The sequence below is a fragment of the Gekko japonicus genome, unplaced genomic scaffold, assembly GCF_001447785.1.
Source record: "Gekko japonicus isolate JY-2015 unplaced genomic scaffold, Gekko_japonicus_V1.1 scaffold203, whole genome shotgun sequence".
Lineage (NCBI taxonomy): Eukaryota > Metazoa > Chordata > Lepidosauria > Squamata > Gekkonidae > Gekko > Gekko japonicus.
In genome coordinates, this window is record NW_015170280.1 from 853,586 (window position 1) to 871,173 (window position 17,588).

A 17,588-nucleotide genomic window follows, 5' to 3' on the forward strand; every position below is an offset into this window, starting at 1 on the left:
CTCCCTCCCTCCCTCCCTCCCTCAGCATGGCTTTACTGACCATAGCCTTAAGGCTAACCTCATTAATATATTTTGAATCTCCCTTTTCCCTTCTGAGTCTGCAGTAATTGTTGTTTTTTTTTTAATTTTCTGCTGAATTACTAAAAGATAAGATGATTTAGTAACATTCGGATCCCTATCCCACAGTAGAAAGGAAAAACACTAATCATTGCTCATAAACTCATCCTTCTATAACAACAGGGTTATCCACCTATCTCTATCTTCACTTAACAGCAGCAGAAAAGAAGAACATATGTGGAAAAATATTATAAGCAACTTCTCACGTTGCAGGTTGGGACTAGAGGTCCAAAAATATAGAAGCTGTAATTATGTACAAAACCCTTATAATCTCACAATAATGATACAAAAAATAAACAGTCAAATTGAAAAATATTAATTCCCAACAGGTATCAGAAAGATGGACGAACTTCCCCGGAGCTTTGGCATTCGTTTCGTGAAGAACTTCTTCCAAACATCAAGATGTGATAGTGCTGCTTCTTATTCCATAATGTGTAAATCCAGTACAAAAGGTAGTGGAATCCTATATGTTGAACATGTTCTTACATAACAAATCCTTCCATCAACGGGCACATGAAGTAGGCTGCTAGTACACTTTGTGTGCCCGTTGACACTATCACATCTTGATGTTTGGAAGAAGTTCTTCACGAAACGAATGCCAAAGCTCCGGAGAAGTTCATCCATCTTTCTGATACCTGTTGGGAATTAATATTTTTCAATTTGACTGTTTATTTTGTATCATTATTGTGAGATTATAAGCATTTTGTACATCATTACAGCTTCTATATTTTTGGTTTTCTACACTAGCTGCAACCCCTCAGTTTTGTTGGGTCAGCAAGGGTGTTAACACCACTCTGATTCTTGCACAGTGATCAGACCAGCAACTTTCACCAGCCCTTGGTTTGCGCTGAGAGTACTCATGTTTTTATGGGGTGGGACAGTTATGACACAGAGGGGGAAGATGAGAACAGAAAGGAACTTGGAAAAAGAAGCTGAGCTCTCTAGCATCGGTTTGAGGAAGCTTCAGTTTGCATTGCAGTTTTATAAAAGGGATGCAATTTGAGCATTCTTACCTATAAAATAAGCAATGTATCTTGCATAATTTCAAAAAAAATAAAGGTATTTGTTGACTGATTTACAGCATTTGTTAGCTGCCTTTCTACTTGGTGGAACTAAAGGTGGCTTACAATGCAAATAAAACCATGATTATAAAAAACACCTAAGAGGCCACAATTTAAAATCTCAGTTAGGACTGCCAATAAATAAAAACTAAATAAGTCAAATGCAGTCCTAAAACTGTCTTCAACTGCCTCTTGAAGATCAAAAGTGAGGGGGGCCAGGCACACCTCTCTGGGGAGGTTATTCCATAATGTAAAAAGCCTAGAAACTATTTTACTTCACTATATCTACGTTCTGTATCATGCCTAATATGCTTTGCTTATTCAACTTGCTACCATCCTAGTACATTGCTTACTTGATGTCATTCATACACTGATTGTACTGATTTACACTGTGTAACCCGCTTTGAGCCTCACTGAGAACAGCAGACTAAGTATAGCAAATAAGCTTAAAGCCCAGCCTTTCAGAATGCATAAAGGCTCCCTGCTGGGTTTTAAAACAATATGTTTAATGGTTTTAACCACCACTAGTATTGCTCTCCTATTTATGAAATACCTAAAACAGAACAAACAGGCTCTTAACCTTCTCCATTTTCCCCTCCGAGAATGGTTTGGCCAAAATAGGTCACCCAGTGAGCTTCGTGGTGGAGGAGAGGTTTTGAACCCAGGTCTCCTCTGGACCTTATCCAACAGCCTGCCTATGTTATTTCTCTTCAGGCACTCTCTTCTCTGCACACCATGGGAACCAGCTCTTGCGAGAGGTGTACCTCCGAGCTCCCCCCCCTTACCATTTTCTGCTTGTTGAGGCATTCATAGAGATCATCTATCTCTATCTTGCACTCCTTCTGGGCTCGGATCTGCCCAATGCCATCGGCGCATTCCAGCCACTCTTTCTCAAAGGCATGGCATACAGAAGCTCGCTGGTATGGCTGCTTGGCACTCTGGATGGTGAGCCACTTGTCGACATCAATGCCCAGCTTGTCTTGGAGATCCAATAGCGGCATGGCTGAGGGGCAGAGGAAAGCAAGAATGGGGACTGATATCCTATGCGCAGATGACCCAGGGTGAGTGCTGAAGTAGATTTGGAAGGGACCATGATTTCAAGGAAAGAGGTAACTGCAGAAGGATTAAGCATTTCACCAGCAGGGGAGAAATCCAAGGCAATAATAATTTTGTTTGCATATTGGGGAGGGGTGATAAATTAAGCTAATGACCCCCCCTTTCAGGTAGCCAAAGAACAGATATTTCTCTCACACCCGCCCCCTTTAAGACTACCACCCGCCACTTAGCCTACAAAGTTATCATGAGGGTATTTGATGTGGCAGAATGAGCCCATCCAAGGCACTTCTGTACGACAGAGAATTTACCTAGCTGGCTTGGGTCCCAAGTCACTAGACCTCAATGAGGAATTTCCACATCCCCTCCAAGAGAACTGAGCCCTATGCTGCCACCACCAGAGCCACCTGCCACCAGTCCAGCCTGTCTGGAAACAAAACTATCTCTTTCTTCAAAGGCCCTTTGAAGATTCTTCTTCAAGCCTTACCAGGGCGCCTACTCCTGGGGATGCCTTGCCTACGGTCGTCATTCAAGCCCAGGCAAGAGTCTCCCCACCTTCTCTTTATACATGGTGACATGTGTGGTAGGATGGCATTTGAGCATGCAGAAGGATCACCACACCCCCCACCAAAATTTAACTTCACTTATATTTGCAGTCAGCAAAAAAGCAGTTTGGCAAGCACTCCTTCCCCCTTCAATAGGACTAGGACCTCTCCTAGAACTCTCCTAGACTCAAGAGGTCAAGTAAACTCAGTGGCCAGGATTCTGTCTTCTGCCAGGGAACAGGCAAAATCTCTCCCAGGAAACTCTAGAGGAGGCTCTCCTTCCACCCTTTCCATCCAAACAAAGGAATCCCTCCTCCTTTAAGTGCCCATCAGATGCCAAAGACTTCCATTTGTGGTCTTTGGCCCAACAAGATGGATGACAGATGTACTGCCACTCTCCAGTGGCAGCCACAGATCATCTCCCTGTGCTAACAAAACTATCTGTGTTCCATAAGGAGAAGTAGGTGGTCAAAGGCCAGAGTGGGCAGGATGGCCCTAGGAATGCCAGCCTCCAGCTGGGATCTGGGATCTCCAGGAATTACAGCTCATCTTCAGACTGCAAAGATCAGTTTCCCTGGAGAAAATGGATTCTTTGGAGGGTGGCATTGCACCCCACTCATGTCCTTGTCCTTCCCAGGCTCTATCCCCAAATCTCCAGGAGTTCCCCAGCCTGCATCTGACAACTCCCTCATCCCCTGCCAGGGAAGACTTGGCAACCCTAGATGGACCACAGCAGATTACAGGTTCCCATGCAAATCGAAAGCTCCCACCACATATTTTTTTCTTCTCGTGAAGTTTCTTTAATCATTGGCGAGCCATTCCAAAACGGGAGCCTCCGCCCATAACCTAAAGCAGCTCCACCCCCTCTTGCTTTCTCGTTCTCCTGCACGAGGAAAACGGAGTTTAAGACAGCCTTGCCCACGCAAGGCGACACAGGGAAGACCGCTCCGCCTCGCCAGCCTCGCCTTTAAACAGCAGCCAGCCTGCTAAGCTGCCAGACACGAAAGGAATAGCCCTCCCCCATGCTCCATGATCAGAGGTAGACTGTCGCTGCACACAGCCTGCCTCGTTCCAAAGACACAGACACACCCAACCCAACCCTCCCCCCAAAAGAGCCCCGTTTAGACCCCCGCACCTGCTCTTCCTCTCACTGTCCTTGCAAGTCTTTTACAACACCGCTGCCGTCAACGCGCCGCTCACTTTCACGACACTCCGGCAGCTCCTGAGCGACTGAAGTAGGGAAGGGACGGCTGAGCAGATATTACAAGCTGGCGCCCCCTAGCGACCAGGAGGAGGAATCAGCGCCACCTCGCCACTGCTTCTCGTTCCTGCGCGCTGGATTTTTTCAACCGCACTAGGAGCCCTCTGCAGGATTTAAGCGGGAACGGCACGCAGAGATGACGTTTTGATTTGGTTGTTGTTGTTTTTAACCTGGATGGACCGTTCCATATGTGCACTGTGTGCGCGCACGCGAAGATTTTGACATCTGCCCATCCTAGGTGTGAATTTGGGTAATTGTCTGGCGGAGGATTTTTTTAAAGCCAGCGTTGTATGCAGTCTTGTTGACAAGCCATGGTGTGATGAAATCTGTCCCATTCCTGATTGTTTTGGATAGAGGTCTGACGTTGGACCATCCACAGGAAAAGTAAAATTGTAAGGGAAAATGTGGAGAGCAAGAGGCATTTGCAGACCCCCCCTCCCATTAGAACTGATACGAAATGACAGCTACATTTCCTCTGCTTTAGGAAGCCAACCCCCTTCCCAAGATTGCAGTGCTGTGACTGTTTACCTGGAAGCAAGCCCAAAGCCAGGATTCTTTTTTTTGGGGGGGGGGGATTTAAATTTTTAAGAGGGCAGTTAAATTACACTTAATTAAATTAATCTGAATGCCTGTCTCTAAAGGGGAAGGCTCCGAGCCTGTTTCTTGTCCTTCCTTTCAAGGGACTTCATCTGAGTTCCTTTCCACAGGGCAAGAAAGCTTAGAAGGGCACTCAAGAGTGGTACCTTCAATACATCTCCAACATCTTTCTTGCCCTGTGGGAAATACTTATTTAAATGCCTTCTAAGCTGTCTTTTCCTGGGCTCCATGATGCCCCCCCTCCCAAAAAAAATCCACAGTGGGAGGGACAGAGAAGACCAAGGGCAAGCTGCAGCGCTTTCACCCTGGCCGCTGCCAGCAGCAGGCAGCAGCGGTCTCTCCTCAAAAAGAAGGTTTCTGGCATGGCTGTTTGTGGGGCAGGGCTTTTAATTAAGGGGCAGGGCCCCAACATGCCCCACTGTAGCTCCAGGCCTGCCTGGAAGTCCAGCCCTATGGGTCACCATAGGCTGGCTGCAACTTGACAGTGCGTTCCATCACTAAGTCCAACAGACCAAAGTGGGACTTGTTCCCTAGCAAATGTGTACTAGATTACACCCTAAAAAGTTTGGAAATGGTGGTGGTATAGTTGCCAACTTTTCCCCCAACAAGGCTCCTGTCCCTGTAAGACACTGTGTGACTGGAAGAAAGTTACCAGCTGATGCTTTGCACAGCAGGCAGCCACACAATGTTAGTTTTTAAAATTGCTATGTAGAAAGAACCAACCATTACTCCAACAGCAATCACAGAGCATCTCCACACGGAGGTTTTGCTCCACCTAGGCTTCCTTACAGCAGCACTGTTTTCAGGATCATCCATATGACCTTGTCCTCTGTTCATCCTGCTTCTTTGTCCCACCCCACCTTTACTACAATCTCTCCCCAACATGGCTTAATACCATCTTTGGGGAAAGACTGCAGCCCTTTTCACACCATGTGGATGAGAAGATTGCATGCATCTGCATCAACTCTGCAACAAAAAAGTCTAGAGAGTTACTTAAAAAAAAAGTAAACTGGGAAGTAGTACATTGTTGCAATAGATTGTTATAATACTAAAATGATCTTTCAATTATTCTTTAAAAAGCCCCCCAGGATTTTTTTTGGGAGGGGGGGAATGATAGTGATGGGCCAAGGCAAAAAAAGTATGGAGTCAATGTTTGTGTGGATGCCGTTATTGCTGCAAAACAAGAGCTATATGGAGAAGTGTTTCTGTGTGGAAGCAGCCCAGAATGCCACTGAAGGGCAGTGTTCCCTCTAAGCTGAGTTAGTGTGAGCTAGCTCACAGTTTTTTAGCCTCCAGCTCACACATTTTTGTCTTAGCTCAGGAAGGATGGCTCCAGAGCAAACTAATTTATGCAGTAGCCAAATTGCTCACTCACAACTTTAATGCCAGTAGCACACAAAGTACAATTTTTGCTCACAAGATTCCGCAGCTTAGAGGGAACATTGCTGAAGGGGTAGTGATGGGGGTGAACAGTGGGAAATACTTATTGCCTTGACAACCCAGCAATGCCTGGCTGGCCTTTGTTGGCCAGAAGATGCTAAAGCAGATGGACTTCTGGACTTATCCTTCTCATCTTTCTAATCATGAGTGCATGTGGGAGTCAAACAGGTACACTTACAAAATTCCCCCGGCAATGCACCAGGTTGAAATTCAACAGCTGAACCTTTCCCCCAGCTGTGGAAATGCAGTGAAAGGGGCTGTTGTGGATTTCTACTCCTTATCTAGGTGTTGAAGGCCCGGCCATAGAAGAAATATATGGGGCAACTCAAGGGGCTTTTCTAAACCTCCGAAAATGTCTGGGCTTCTCCAAAACTAGTTCTGGGTGGAGGGAATCAGCTGCTGCTGTGCATTGTTCTGTTCTGGTCCAAAGGTGACTTTTGCTTTGATGACCTCTGCTGTCCTTTTTTAGCATACAAAGCCTGGTGAGCACTCAGCAAATCCTTGCATTCCACAGGACATGGTCACATGTTGGGCAGACCCCATCTGAACTGCAGATGGTATGATTATTTTAACTCTTGATGGACAGCAGCCTGCTCAGCCTGTGATCCACCCAGCTGAGGTCAGCAGCACACCCATCATCCTGTCGATTGCATTGACTCACTCTGTGTGGTCCGCCTTGGGTCTCAGTGAGAAAGGTGGGCTACAGGTAAAACAAATATAGAAATGTATTGTGGCCTGCAGGCAGGCAGCCAAAGGGCTTACAACACCTCCAACAGGCCACCTTATGAGGCTGGAGGGCTGCAAGCAGATGCAAAAATGGGATGTGGTGTGTGTCTCAAGTTAGAGGATGCATTGCTGAGAACCAGTCTGGAAATAGCATATAGAAAGTGTCATAGAAAATGCATTTTTTAATAAAAAAGGGCAAAATCTGCCACCCCCCAGAGTGCACATCTGCTGTCAAGTGAGGCATAAGCCAGAGGACATCTCAGACCAGTCAGTCAGGCTATGCTGGTGTCAAGGAAAACTGGACCCCAAGTTCAGTTCCTTGTTCTTGCATTAAAGCGTTGGTTCAGGCTTCATATCAAAACTCAGGCCTGAAACATGGGGGAAGAGATCAAAGGGAAACATCTAAGTATATTTTGTCTAGCATTTTACTGTTGTTGACTAAGTCATAGGGGCGACTCAAACTGGCAGTTTTCCAGTCCATGTAGGCGTTTGTGATTTTACCTGGTCCAAACCAGTCCTGATGTGTGTACGTGGAAAGTTGTGATATTCCCGTGGTTGGGAGTAATTTTTTGTTATTGTCCCATGTTTTGATAGTTGCTTTCAGGAGAATGTTGATAATTTTGGGTCTTAGAGTTGCCTTAATTCAAAAGATCTCTTGCAGGTCACGGGGTGAAGTGTAAGATTGCTCAATTGTCATCCAGTGCTTTCCCTGGTCTTTGTGTTGCATTTGTACCGCCCACGCAAGGATCGCGGCCTGGTGATATGCTCGAAGCGAGGGGAGGTTGAGTCCTCCTTGCTTGTCTATCCTATGGATGACAGTATGATTTACTCTTGGTTTTTTTCTGTCTAAGAAGAAGCATGTTAAGAGCATTTGCTAGGAGTCCAGGTCTTTTTTGGTGATAAGAATAGGCAGGGCTTGAAAAATAAAAATAAACACAGGCACTATAACACTTTTAATCAGATGAAACCTGTCAGGGAGGGATAGTTTAAGAGCTTTCCAGTTTTCTATCTCAATCCTGATGTTTGCGGCGAGTTTGTGGTAGTTAGCTTTGACCAAGTCTTTTAAGTTTATTGGAATATGGACTCCCAGATATCTCCAGGATTCCATTATCCACTTATAGTGGTGTTGCTGTTGAAGGTCAAGTTCCGTTGTATGCTCAGTGTTTATTAGATAAATCTCAGATTTAGTGAAGTTGATCATAAGCCCTGAGATACCACCAAATAATGCAAGTTCTTCCTTAATAGAGAGTAGCAAGTTCGCAGGGTCTGAGATGTATAAGGTGAGATCATCAGCATAGAGGCAGGTTTTGTGTTCTATCCCATTGGTGTTAACCCCCTTAAAGGTTTTCTTTTGCCAAAGTGTTTCTGCCAAGGGTTCGATAGCCAGGGCAAAAATTAATGGGGAAAGGGGGCATCCTTGTATGGTTCCTCTGTTGAGCTGTACTGTGGGGGAGCTGACTCTGTTGACCTTTATCTTGGCCCTGTTATTGGAGTAGATGGAGTGCAACATTCTTCGGAATGTTTGCATAGGGAGAGAATAAACCTAATCTCCACCGAGTCAAAGGCTTTTTCAAAGTCCACTGCAAGAAAAGCTGTTTTCCTCCCTATCTTTTTTCATGTAGGATGATGTCCATTGTTCTACGGATGATATCTGATATTTGCCAACCTGGAATGAAAACCCTCTCTATCTCAAGTGGTTAACCCTGTAGGTTCGAATCTCTCCATTTAGATACTACTGCTGTAGTTGGATGAACTGTGTTACACTGTATCTTTGCTTAATGCACTGTATGTTAAATTAAAATTAATAAAGATTATTTTTTTAAAAAAAGAAACATCTGGGGTTTGTCATAGGCTTGCCAAGCCCCCGCTGGGGGTGGGTAAATTCCTGCCCGGGAGGCCCGTTACCCGCCGCTGGCGGATCGGGCCCCGGGGGGAACTCCACCCCCTGCCGGAGGGCGTCCCCAATGTGATGATGTCACCCAGAGGTGACATCATCATGCTGGCCACGTGGTGGGGGGACACTCTATGAATCGAGGGAAAACTCTATGGTTTTTCCTCAAATCACGGTGCCCCGCCCCCAACGTGGGCGACGCGATGACGTCACTTCCGGTGCTGTTATTGTGGTGCGAGCGAGGAGACTCCCAATGGAGCCAGGAATCCCCCCGCTTTGCAGGTAAGTCGACTTGGCAACCCTAGTTTGTCATGAGAAAGTTCAGGTCTGATTGGGTGCATCTGAATGACACAGACAAAAGGAGCCACACCATTTGTTCACTGAATGCACACCTCACTCTTTCTTTGATGCTTGTCTTACACTTCAGAAGGGAAGCATTCCATCATAAAAACTGTTTCTCTTCTGAAACATTTGTTGTCACAGTTCCATGTCAAGATAACTTCAGTAATCTGAGTTTTGGATTGGCTAAAAGGGCCCCAGTCTGTCCAAATCTTAGACATTAACAAGTTAAGCTTTTCTCTGGTTAGTTGTTAGTTTTGAGCAAGCCAGCTTCAGCTCTCCTGGAGGCAATGGGCTGATCCTGTCATGGGTTAGACACAGGCCTGGCACACAAAGAGACTGGAAAGATGCCTGACTTCACCAATGGTAACTATAAATTAGGGTATAATGTTACTTAGATTTCTTGTTTTTTCTGCTCATTGCTTTTTTCTCTAGGAAATATTCTTGCACTCTTTAATTAAAAAAATACTTTGACTATACCTGGTTGTTCTGTACTTCAGAAGCTTCAATCTAATTCCAGTTCCTTAGGCTTAAAAGAGTCCATCTACCAAGTTAATTGTTGTGGAAACTCATTTCTGCAGGTAACCTACTTTGCACTGTTGGTTTTCTTAATTCCCAGTAGGGTTAGAAGCTTACCCCTTGGCTTCTGACTGTGTGGGTAGTTCAAAGTGCTGGTGGCAGACTACCATACTGGTGAGTGTGTGGACACCCCCCCCCCATAGTTTTGTAATTTTGAGCTCTGCCCACCCGTAGCAAGGATCCCCCGGATTGGGAATTCTTGACAGCTGGAAGTCTTTAAAGGGTTCAGGGTATGTTGACTGACTCCACTCCGACACACTGGTTCAAGGAGGGATCCTTAGCCAATGCAGGACGGTGATGGTCACATGCATGAATACAAACAGAGCAAAGAGACCGTGGCATTAGGAGGAACAGGATTTATGTTGCATACTTAAAAACCACACCGCGCTGGGGAGAGAAAAACAGCTCCCACTTGAGGGCAGAAAACGCAGGGGGTGCAGGAAGGCTGTTGAGAGAGAAAGTGCGGTAGGCATCTCTTGGGAGGAGGGTCCTCCCCCCCACACATCGGGGTGACCCTTCAGCTCAGCTTACATGATGCTTGCTGGAGCAAAGACGGGGGCGACGCACAGGGTGTCCGTGATCTCCCAGCCACAAGACAGCGGGGCGCATGTGCTCTCCCGATCCTCTTCTTCTGGCGGCAGCAGCAGCTTCCCCTGCAGGAACTGCACGGCTTCCCTGCACCAACACCCAAAACAGAACAGAGCAGAACCCAATCAGCTCCCAGCTTGCTTTTCTGATCCAACAGTTGGCAGCTGCTTTGGGTCTCTCGTGTGGGGGAAAGGTGTTCGATAAATGCATTTAAACTAAATTTGTGGGGATCTCAGGCTAAATCTGACCTGTGCCCATTTGCACAGAGATGTACAGAATACCCTTTGGGGTTTTTCTAAAATTATTCAAAGGGTTCAAAGCCATTCACATACATTGCTTACAATCAAGAAGAGACCCCTATGAGCACTGCTATCCCCGTTTTTCAGATCAGGGCTCAGAGGACTTGCCCAAATCTGCCTGGGAGAGTTCAGAACTGAGGCCAAGACAATTTAGGGGCACAGCTCAGCCTCTTCGAATAGAAACAGACATGTCTTCTCAGCAGTTTTTAAATAGAAGCAGTGCGGGGCCCTGAACTGGGCTGGGGCAGTGATGAGAACTCCAAGCCAAAGTTGCCAGCCTCCAGGTGGGGCCTGGAGATGTCCTGGAATTACAGCTTGCTCTGCAGACTACAGAGACCCATTCCCCTGCAGAAAATGTCTGCTTTGGAAGGTGGACTCTTTGATATTATACCCTGCTGAGGCCCCTCCTCTCTGCAAACCCCACCCTCAAATCTACAGGAATTCCCCAATCCAGACTTGGCAACCCTACCCCAAGACATTAGTAGCCGTGGAAGGGCAAAGAAGAGGCATCTGCTCTTTGGCAGGGTGCAGTTTCAACTGGCAAAAGCATCAGGGAGGGAGAGCTGAACGCCCTCTCTCCCTGTGTCATTGCCCCGATATGAATCAGGGCCGTTACACAGCAGCTATTTCCTTTAATAAGATGTACAAAGTTTCAGACAGGGCAGAAGTTATACAAAAATGTTTAATGTTGCTGAAATGGATAAAGTATCATGTATGTTAAAAGGGAAAGATGAATCTATTTTTGAAAAAAATTGGATCAAACTGTATAATTGGAAACTAAGCTTGAAGGGTTAGGCCAAAAAAGCTCAGTTATAGAGTATGGAAGTCAAGGCTGCCTTCCACAGCAAATTTGTATAAATTATCGACTATGTGTTTGTTTACGGCTTTGAAGGAAACTTAATAAAAATATACTAAAAAAAATAAATAAGATGCACCCCTGGATCACTCAGTACCACATCTCATCTGGCTGTTCACTACTTCCATGTTGTGCTGACTTGTGCCATTCGAAGTGGAATGCAATTAGGGTTGCCAGCTCTGAGCTAGGAAATTCCTGGAGGTTTCAGAGGTGGAGCCTTGGGCGGGTGGCATTTGGGGACAGGAGTGACCACAGCGGGTTACAATGGCATAGAGTCAGGATAGCTAGCAATCCAAAACAGTCCAGTGGAGCCTGAGTGGCGGGTGTTGCCTTCTGACACACTTCTGGTGGTGCCAGGGGGTGTGGCATATGCAAATAAGTTATGCTAATACGTTATGCTAATGAGCTCCTGCACCTCTTTTTCTACAAAATGACCCCTGCATAGAGTTCACCCTCCAAAGCAGCCTTTTTCCCCAGGGGAAGTGATTTCTGTACCCTGGAGATCAGCTGTAATTCCAAGGGATCTCCAGGCCCCATCTGGTGGTTGGCAACCCCTAACTGGAATCTGCATTCCATGATGCAAATGTGGCCCCTCCCACATCCAAGCCACCTTCCTTGCTTGGCTCTTTGACATTATACCCTGCTGATGTCCCTCCCCTCCCCCTTTCTATTCTCACAAGGAGTTCTATAAAATCCTCTCACCAAGCCACCCTGGACATGGCATAGTAGATCCTCGCTGGCTGCGCTCCACTGAGGGAGGAGGAAGCTGTTCTTGTGTTGGCCCCCATGGTCTCAAAGATCAACCAGTCCCCAATGTGCAGTTCAGGGAGTTCCATGCTTTCTGCAATGCGGTCCAAGCCATCCGTGGTAGGCCCCCAGAGACTGCTGCTGTACAAGGGGGGATCGGGAGACAGCTTCTGCATTTGGGGGGGGGGGAGTTAACAGACAGTAAAAGTGCTCGCCTGATCTGTGATTCCCTGTAGCCCAAAGGACAAGAGACGGACACAAAATAGCTGAAATTCTCAGACGCTGAATTTCTACATCCAATACCCATTTCTATGAAGATATTCAGGTGGGTAACCATGTTGGTCTGAAGCAACAGAACAAAGTTTGAGGCCAGTGGCACCTTTAAAAGCCATAAAGTTTAATTCTGGGTATAAGCTTTTCTGGTCTTAAAGGTGCAACTGGACTCAACCTTTGTTCCATTTCTATGGTTGCACATGGAGCCACATATCAGCACAGGTCCTACTGACGATATCAAAAGACCATGAGGCAACCAACAATTTAAAGGCAGTGTCCAACAAAAATATGTATTTATTTATTTACTTAATTTAATTCAACAGGGGACCTTATTTGGATCAAAAGGTGGCATGTAATTTAAAAAAAAATAATGAATAAATAATTTTATACCCTGCCTTTCTCACCAATGGGGACCCAAAGTGGCCTACGTTGTTCTGCTCTCCTGTTTTAGGCTTTACAACATCTACCCTGTTAGGTGGGTTTGGCTGAGAGAGCTAGGGTTGCCAGACCCCTGGCCCCAGCAGCGGTTTCCCTGATTTGAGGGGCTCCTTCCCACTGCAGCCAGCTGGCTGACGGGGGAAGCGCCACTCAAAAGAGCGACCACCCAGCCACCCCTACTGCAAGATTTAAAGGGCCCTCCAGCTGGCCCTTTAAATCTTACAGGAGGGAGGGAGGGAGGGAGGAAGGAAGAGGGGTGGCCGCGCACCCGAATGTAGGCATGTGCGGACTCCGCCCCCGCTTCTTCCCAATAGCATTTAAAGGGTCCCTGTTGGGAAGGGCAGGGGCCGTGCACCTGCACTCCAAGCCACGAATTTGTGAATTTGTGGCTTGGAGTGCAGGCGTGTGCCCCCCCCCCCGCCTCTTGCCAAAAACATTTAAAGGGACCCTTTAAATGCTTTGGGCAAGAGGCTCCCCATGTGATGATGGCACTTCTGTGTGACATCATCACATTGGGGACATCCCCACCCCTTACAGTAATGCCCCCCAAAAGTCCCACGCCTTTGAAGGACCTGGCGACCCTAGAGAGAGATGATTCCTGGAGATCACTTGCGCAAACAAGTCAAGCCATAAGCAAAAAGAAAGCACCATCAAAGTCGGCTACCAATTGGACCTAGGGGTGGAATGGGGACCAGCAGTCACTGCGAAGGGCAGTCCAGTAATTTCAGATTACCTCCAAAGACTGCATTTGGACCCATGGGGCAAGCCATGAATGACCCAAGGAGTGCTGCCCTGGCCCCACCCCCTGCCTGGGTTTTATCATAGACCAAGTAGCACATTCAGTGATGAAGAGTTGAGCAGGATGCTTTTTTAAACATGTTCAATGTCTGCTTTTTCTTTCCACTCTTTACAAATAGTGTCGGCAGGCCCAGGCCCGCAGCTGCCAAGGCCCCCTGACTTCCATCCAGCCCCCAGGTCCCCCAGCTCTTTGGGCCACCTGGAGGACTCCCCACCGCTGCCCCTTCCCCAAGCATAGCTAGGCAGAGTGTGAATACTGCAAAAGTGAGTTTTTTAAAAATATATTTTTTTAATTTTGTGATGTCAGCCCCCCCTCCCCAAAATTACAGAATCCTGGCTACGGGCCTGTGTCGGTGCCTTGGGCATCTCTGGCAGAGATCAGAAAGCTCTCAGCCATGTCCCCAGCAAACCACTAAGCTGCCTCTCTGCTGACTGACAGTCTCACACATGAGCAGATGCATGAAGCTGCCTTATACTGAATCAGACCCTTGGTCCATCGAGATCAGTATTGTCTATTCAGACTGGCAGCAGCTCTCCAGGGTCTCAGATGGAGGTCTTTCCGATCACCTACTGCCTGGTCCTTTTTAACTGAAGATGCTGGGGACTGAACCTGGGACCTTCTACATGCCAGTCAGGTGCTCTGTCACTGAGCTATGGTCTCCCCCTCTCCCTCCCTCCCTCCCTGTAATGTATTCAGCCTGACATGCCCGGACTTGCCCGGGCTGGCCAGGCACAATTCCTATGTTAGCTTCAGTCGAAAGACAAAGGATCCGGAGGATCCTAGCCGGCCCTATCAAAAGGGCTAGCTTCCCAGCCGGGAGACCAATGGTCACCCGGTTACTGTAAATAGCCTATCAGGAGTAGGGGGTGTGTTTAGGTATGCTTGGTGGCGGGTTTTCTGAACGTATATAAACCGGCCTGCGAGCCGGTCAGTTGTCTTTGTCCTGAACTAAATAAAGGTATGCTTAGCTGAAATCACTCTCCGTCTGCATACTTTTCACTCCCCAATTTATTTGATATATGGGAAGGAGGACAGAGAGTCGCAGAATGTGGCTCAGTGCTAGAGCATCTGCTTGCCATGAAGAAGGTTCCAGGCTCAGTTCTCCCTCCGTCCCCAAATCAGGGTCTGGAAGAATCAAAATGCAATCTAATCAAAGTCACAAACTAAGATTATTATTTAAAACTACACAGGTGTTCACATTATATAATTTCCAAGGTATTTGCTAGATGAGATCAGCCGTCTCCCACGTTGCCACTCTAGAGAGTTTCCCAGATTCTGTGCCAAGCAAAGGTATGGTTCCCCCTGTGGTTCTGTATGAGAGACCCCAAGGGCAAAGTTCTCTTTACCTTGTGCAAGACTGGGACTGGGCATGTGTTGTTGAAGATGACAGAGCTAAAGGAACCATAGACGCCATCATTCAGGTGGTAGACGAAGCTCTTTTTCCTTCTGGGGTCTTCCTCTGGAAGATGGAGAGGAAGTGCAACACAGGGCAAGCTTGTGATGTCTTCGGATACTAAAAACGATGTCTAACAGAGGAGGGGCCCTTGGGTGATGTCTGCCCTGCGCATGGTGGTGCATCCCTCCTTGTCTTATGGCACCTTTTGACCAGTGGCAAGCATTCATCATCCTGGCTATGTGCAAAAAAGCCACAGTTTTGCAGGCTACCACCAATCTGGTGTGTGTGTGTGAGGCATTATTTTAGGGGCGGTGTTATGTGGAGTTCTGTTTTTTATTTTGAATTTCTAAGCTGCTTTCAGCTCCAGAAAAGTTAGGGGTGTAAATATTTTAATTAAATATATGAACCTTCCCTCCATGGAAAACCAGAAGTGTGGAAAACTGGAGCTTCTGCACATACCAATCAGGATGTGTGTGACTACCCCAACAGCAGCTCTCCAGGGCTGTTTAAGGAAGCAAAAAAAGCGGGGGGAGACTTAAGCCCCCCCCCCAAGTTGAGGTCCCCATCAGAACCCATAGTTTTGTCACTTGGGGGCTCATTCACAGGCCTCCCATCATAGATGGAACTAGGAGAGTGCCATGGGCAGAACAGAAAATACTGGGGTATCTGGGGCTCTGGGGAAAGCTGTTTTTTTTTTTTTTTTAGGTATAGGCACCAAATTTGCAGCAAAGCTGCTAGTAAAAAGGTAAAGGTAAAGGTTCCCCTGCTCGAAAGTCAGTCGAGTCCGACTCTAGGGCTGCGGTGCTCATCTCCGTTTCCAAGCCAAAGAGCCAGCGCTGTCCGAAGACGTTTCCGTGGTCATGTGGCCGGCATGACTAAACACAAAGGCGCACGGAACGCTGTTATCTTCCCACCGAAGTGGTACCTATTTATCTACTTGCAATTTCTTGCTTTCGAACTGCTAGGTTGGCAGGAGCTGGAACTAGAGACGGGAGCTCACTCCATCATGCGGCACCCAGGTCTCGAACTGCTGAACTACTGACCTTCCACAGCCTGCAGTTCAGCGTCTTAACCTAAGCTGCTAGTGCCCCTCCTCAAAAAAAACCCCAAGTCTCAAAAAGATTGGACCAGGTGGTCCAATTCTATGGGCCCCCAAAGAACTCCAAGCCAACTGTGCAGCTTGGAGAAGTCCAAAGGAGTTTAAAAGGCTCGCAGTCCCTTTAAACACCTTCTAGGTGAACCCGCCAGCCCAGAACTAGCCAGGGCAGTGGGAGCTCAGAGCTCCACATTGCCCTGGCTGGGGCTGGCTTGTGGTATACCTGATACACCCAAATAAAAGCAAAAAAAAAAAAATTGGCTTTTTTTCAGGCTCAACTATATCGGTAGCCAAATACAGATCTCTGATCTGTATTCGACTTAAATAATACCAAAAAAAATACTGATAAGACTTTTGAGTATTTTTTGGTTCAGTTTATGGGGAATGCACACCCCTATAGGGGAGTGGTTAAATGGAGAGGAAAGGCACCCTCTGTGGCTTCTGCAATGCACTTTCAGGGTCTCAGAATGAAGTGGGTGGCAGCAGGTGACCCTAATGGAAAATCCATTCTGCATTTTTATTGCAACTCTTACTTGTACTGTAATGTATTTCAATGGAGCCCATGCAAGTCAACTGGTATTCCTGGCTCTCATTATTTGCAATGGGCCTTCAAGTGTTTCCCATTGTTTCCAGTGGGCAATCCTGTCCTTCCTTTTAGTACATCCCCTCAGCAGGACCTCCTTCGCCAGCCCGCCTCCTGGCCTCTTCCTGGTGGGACAAGCTGTTGCTGAATAATGGCCTCCATTAAGGCTCCAGACTTGATCTTTCCTGCTTACACTGGTTAGATTTAGGAAATGTGGAAATGGAGCTATTGGAATTTCAAGAAAGCTCTATCTGGAAAAATAAATTATATGACCTGTGTGAAACACTTGAGAAGACAGAAGGATTGCTTTCCTTACTTTGTTTGGATCATCTTATAATTGTGAGCAGCTGTTTTCAGCTTTGAATTATATCAAATCTGACACCAGAAACAGACTAACAGATGACCTGAGAGCTGCACGTGTTGCTCTCAAACTTACAAAGTATGAGCCAAGGTTAGAATAATTATCAGCATGCAAATAACAGCAAAAATCACACTAATTGTTCAAAAGCATGCCAAATGCAAACTTTTACCTTTCAATAAAAAGTTGTTTGTATCATTGAAAGCTCTGTTATTGTGTTTTTCTTTTAAGACAAAAGATGTTAATGTATGAGTTATTTTTTCTAAACTAAACCCTCAGTATTTAGGTTAAATTGCCCGTGTTGGCACTTTGCGATAAATAAGTGGCTTTTGGGTTGCAGTTTGGGCACTCGGTCTCTAAAAGGTTCACCATCACTGCCCTATGATATTCGTACGGATTCTATAGCAAATAGACCTTTAATATTTGATTCAGGTTCAACAAGAGTGGGCAGTGGGGGGGAGGGGTGCCAGCAGACCACCTGCACCCAGGCTCTCTTTCGGCATGGAATCCAGACATGATGGAGGGAACATGCTCCTTTGCCAGCTG

General features: G+C 46.7%; 2 protein-coding genes across 3 annotated transcripts in view; both read right to left on the reverse strand.

Moving 5' to 3' along the window:
- Positions 1-4,005, reverse strand: part of NDUFS5 (NADH:ubiquinone oxidoreductase subunit S5) — a 4,865-nt gene extending 860 nt beyond the window's left edge. The window contains exons 1-2 of the mRNA XM_015417773.1: positions 3,912-4,005; positions 1,964-2,181 (exon numbers count right to left, since the gene is read on the reverse strand). Of these exons, the coding sequence (XP_015273259.1) occupies positions 1,964-2,179 (216 nt within the window). The 5' untranslated portion in view covers positions 2,180-2,181; positions 3,912-4,005. The remainder of the gene's footprint in view (positions 1-1,963; positions 2,182-3,911) is intronic.
- Positions 4,006-9,960: 5,955 nt separating this feature from the next.
- AZIN2 (antizyme inhibitor 2) overlaps positions 9,961-17,588 on the reverse strand; it is a 21,993-nt gene continuing 14,365 nt past the window's right edge. The window contains exons 7-10 of one of the 2 annotated variants that reach the window (XM_015417758.1): positions 14,956-15,068; positions 12,055-12,269; positions 10,141-10,284; positions 9,961-10,054 (exon numbers count right to left, since the gene is read on the reverse strand). In XM_015417758.1, the coding sequence (XP_015273244.1) occupies positions 9,967-10,054; positions 10,141-10,284; positions 12,055-12,269; positions 14,956-15,068 (560 nt within the window). In that variant the 3' untranslated portion in view covers positions 9,961-9,966. Of the gene's footprint in view, positions 10,285-12,054; positions 12,270-14,955; positions 15,069-16,778; positions 16,804-17,588 lie in introns of both variants that reach the window. The other variant, XM_015417759.1, reaches the window with a different exon arrangement.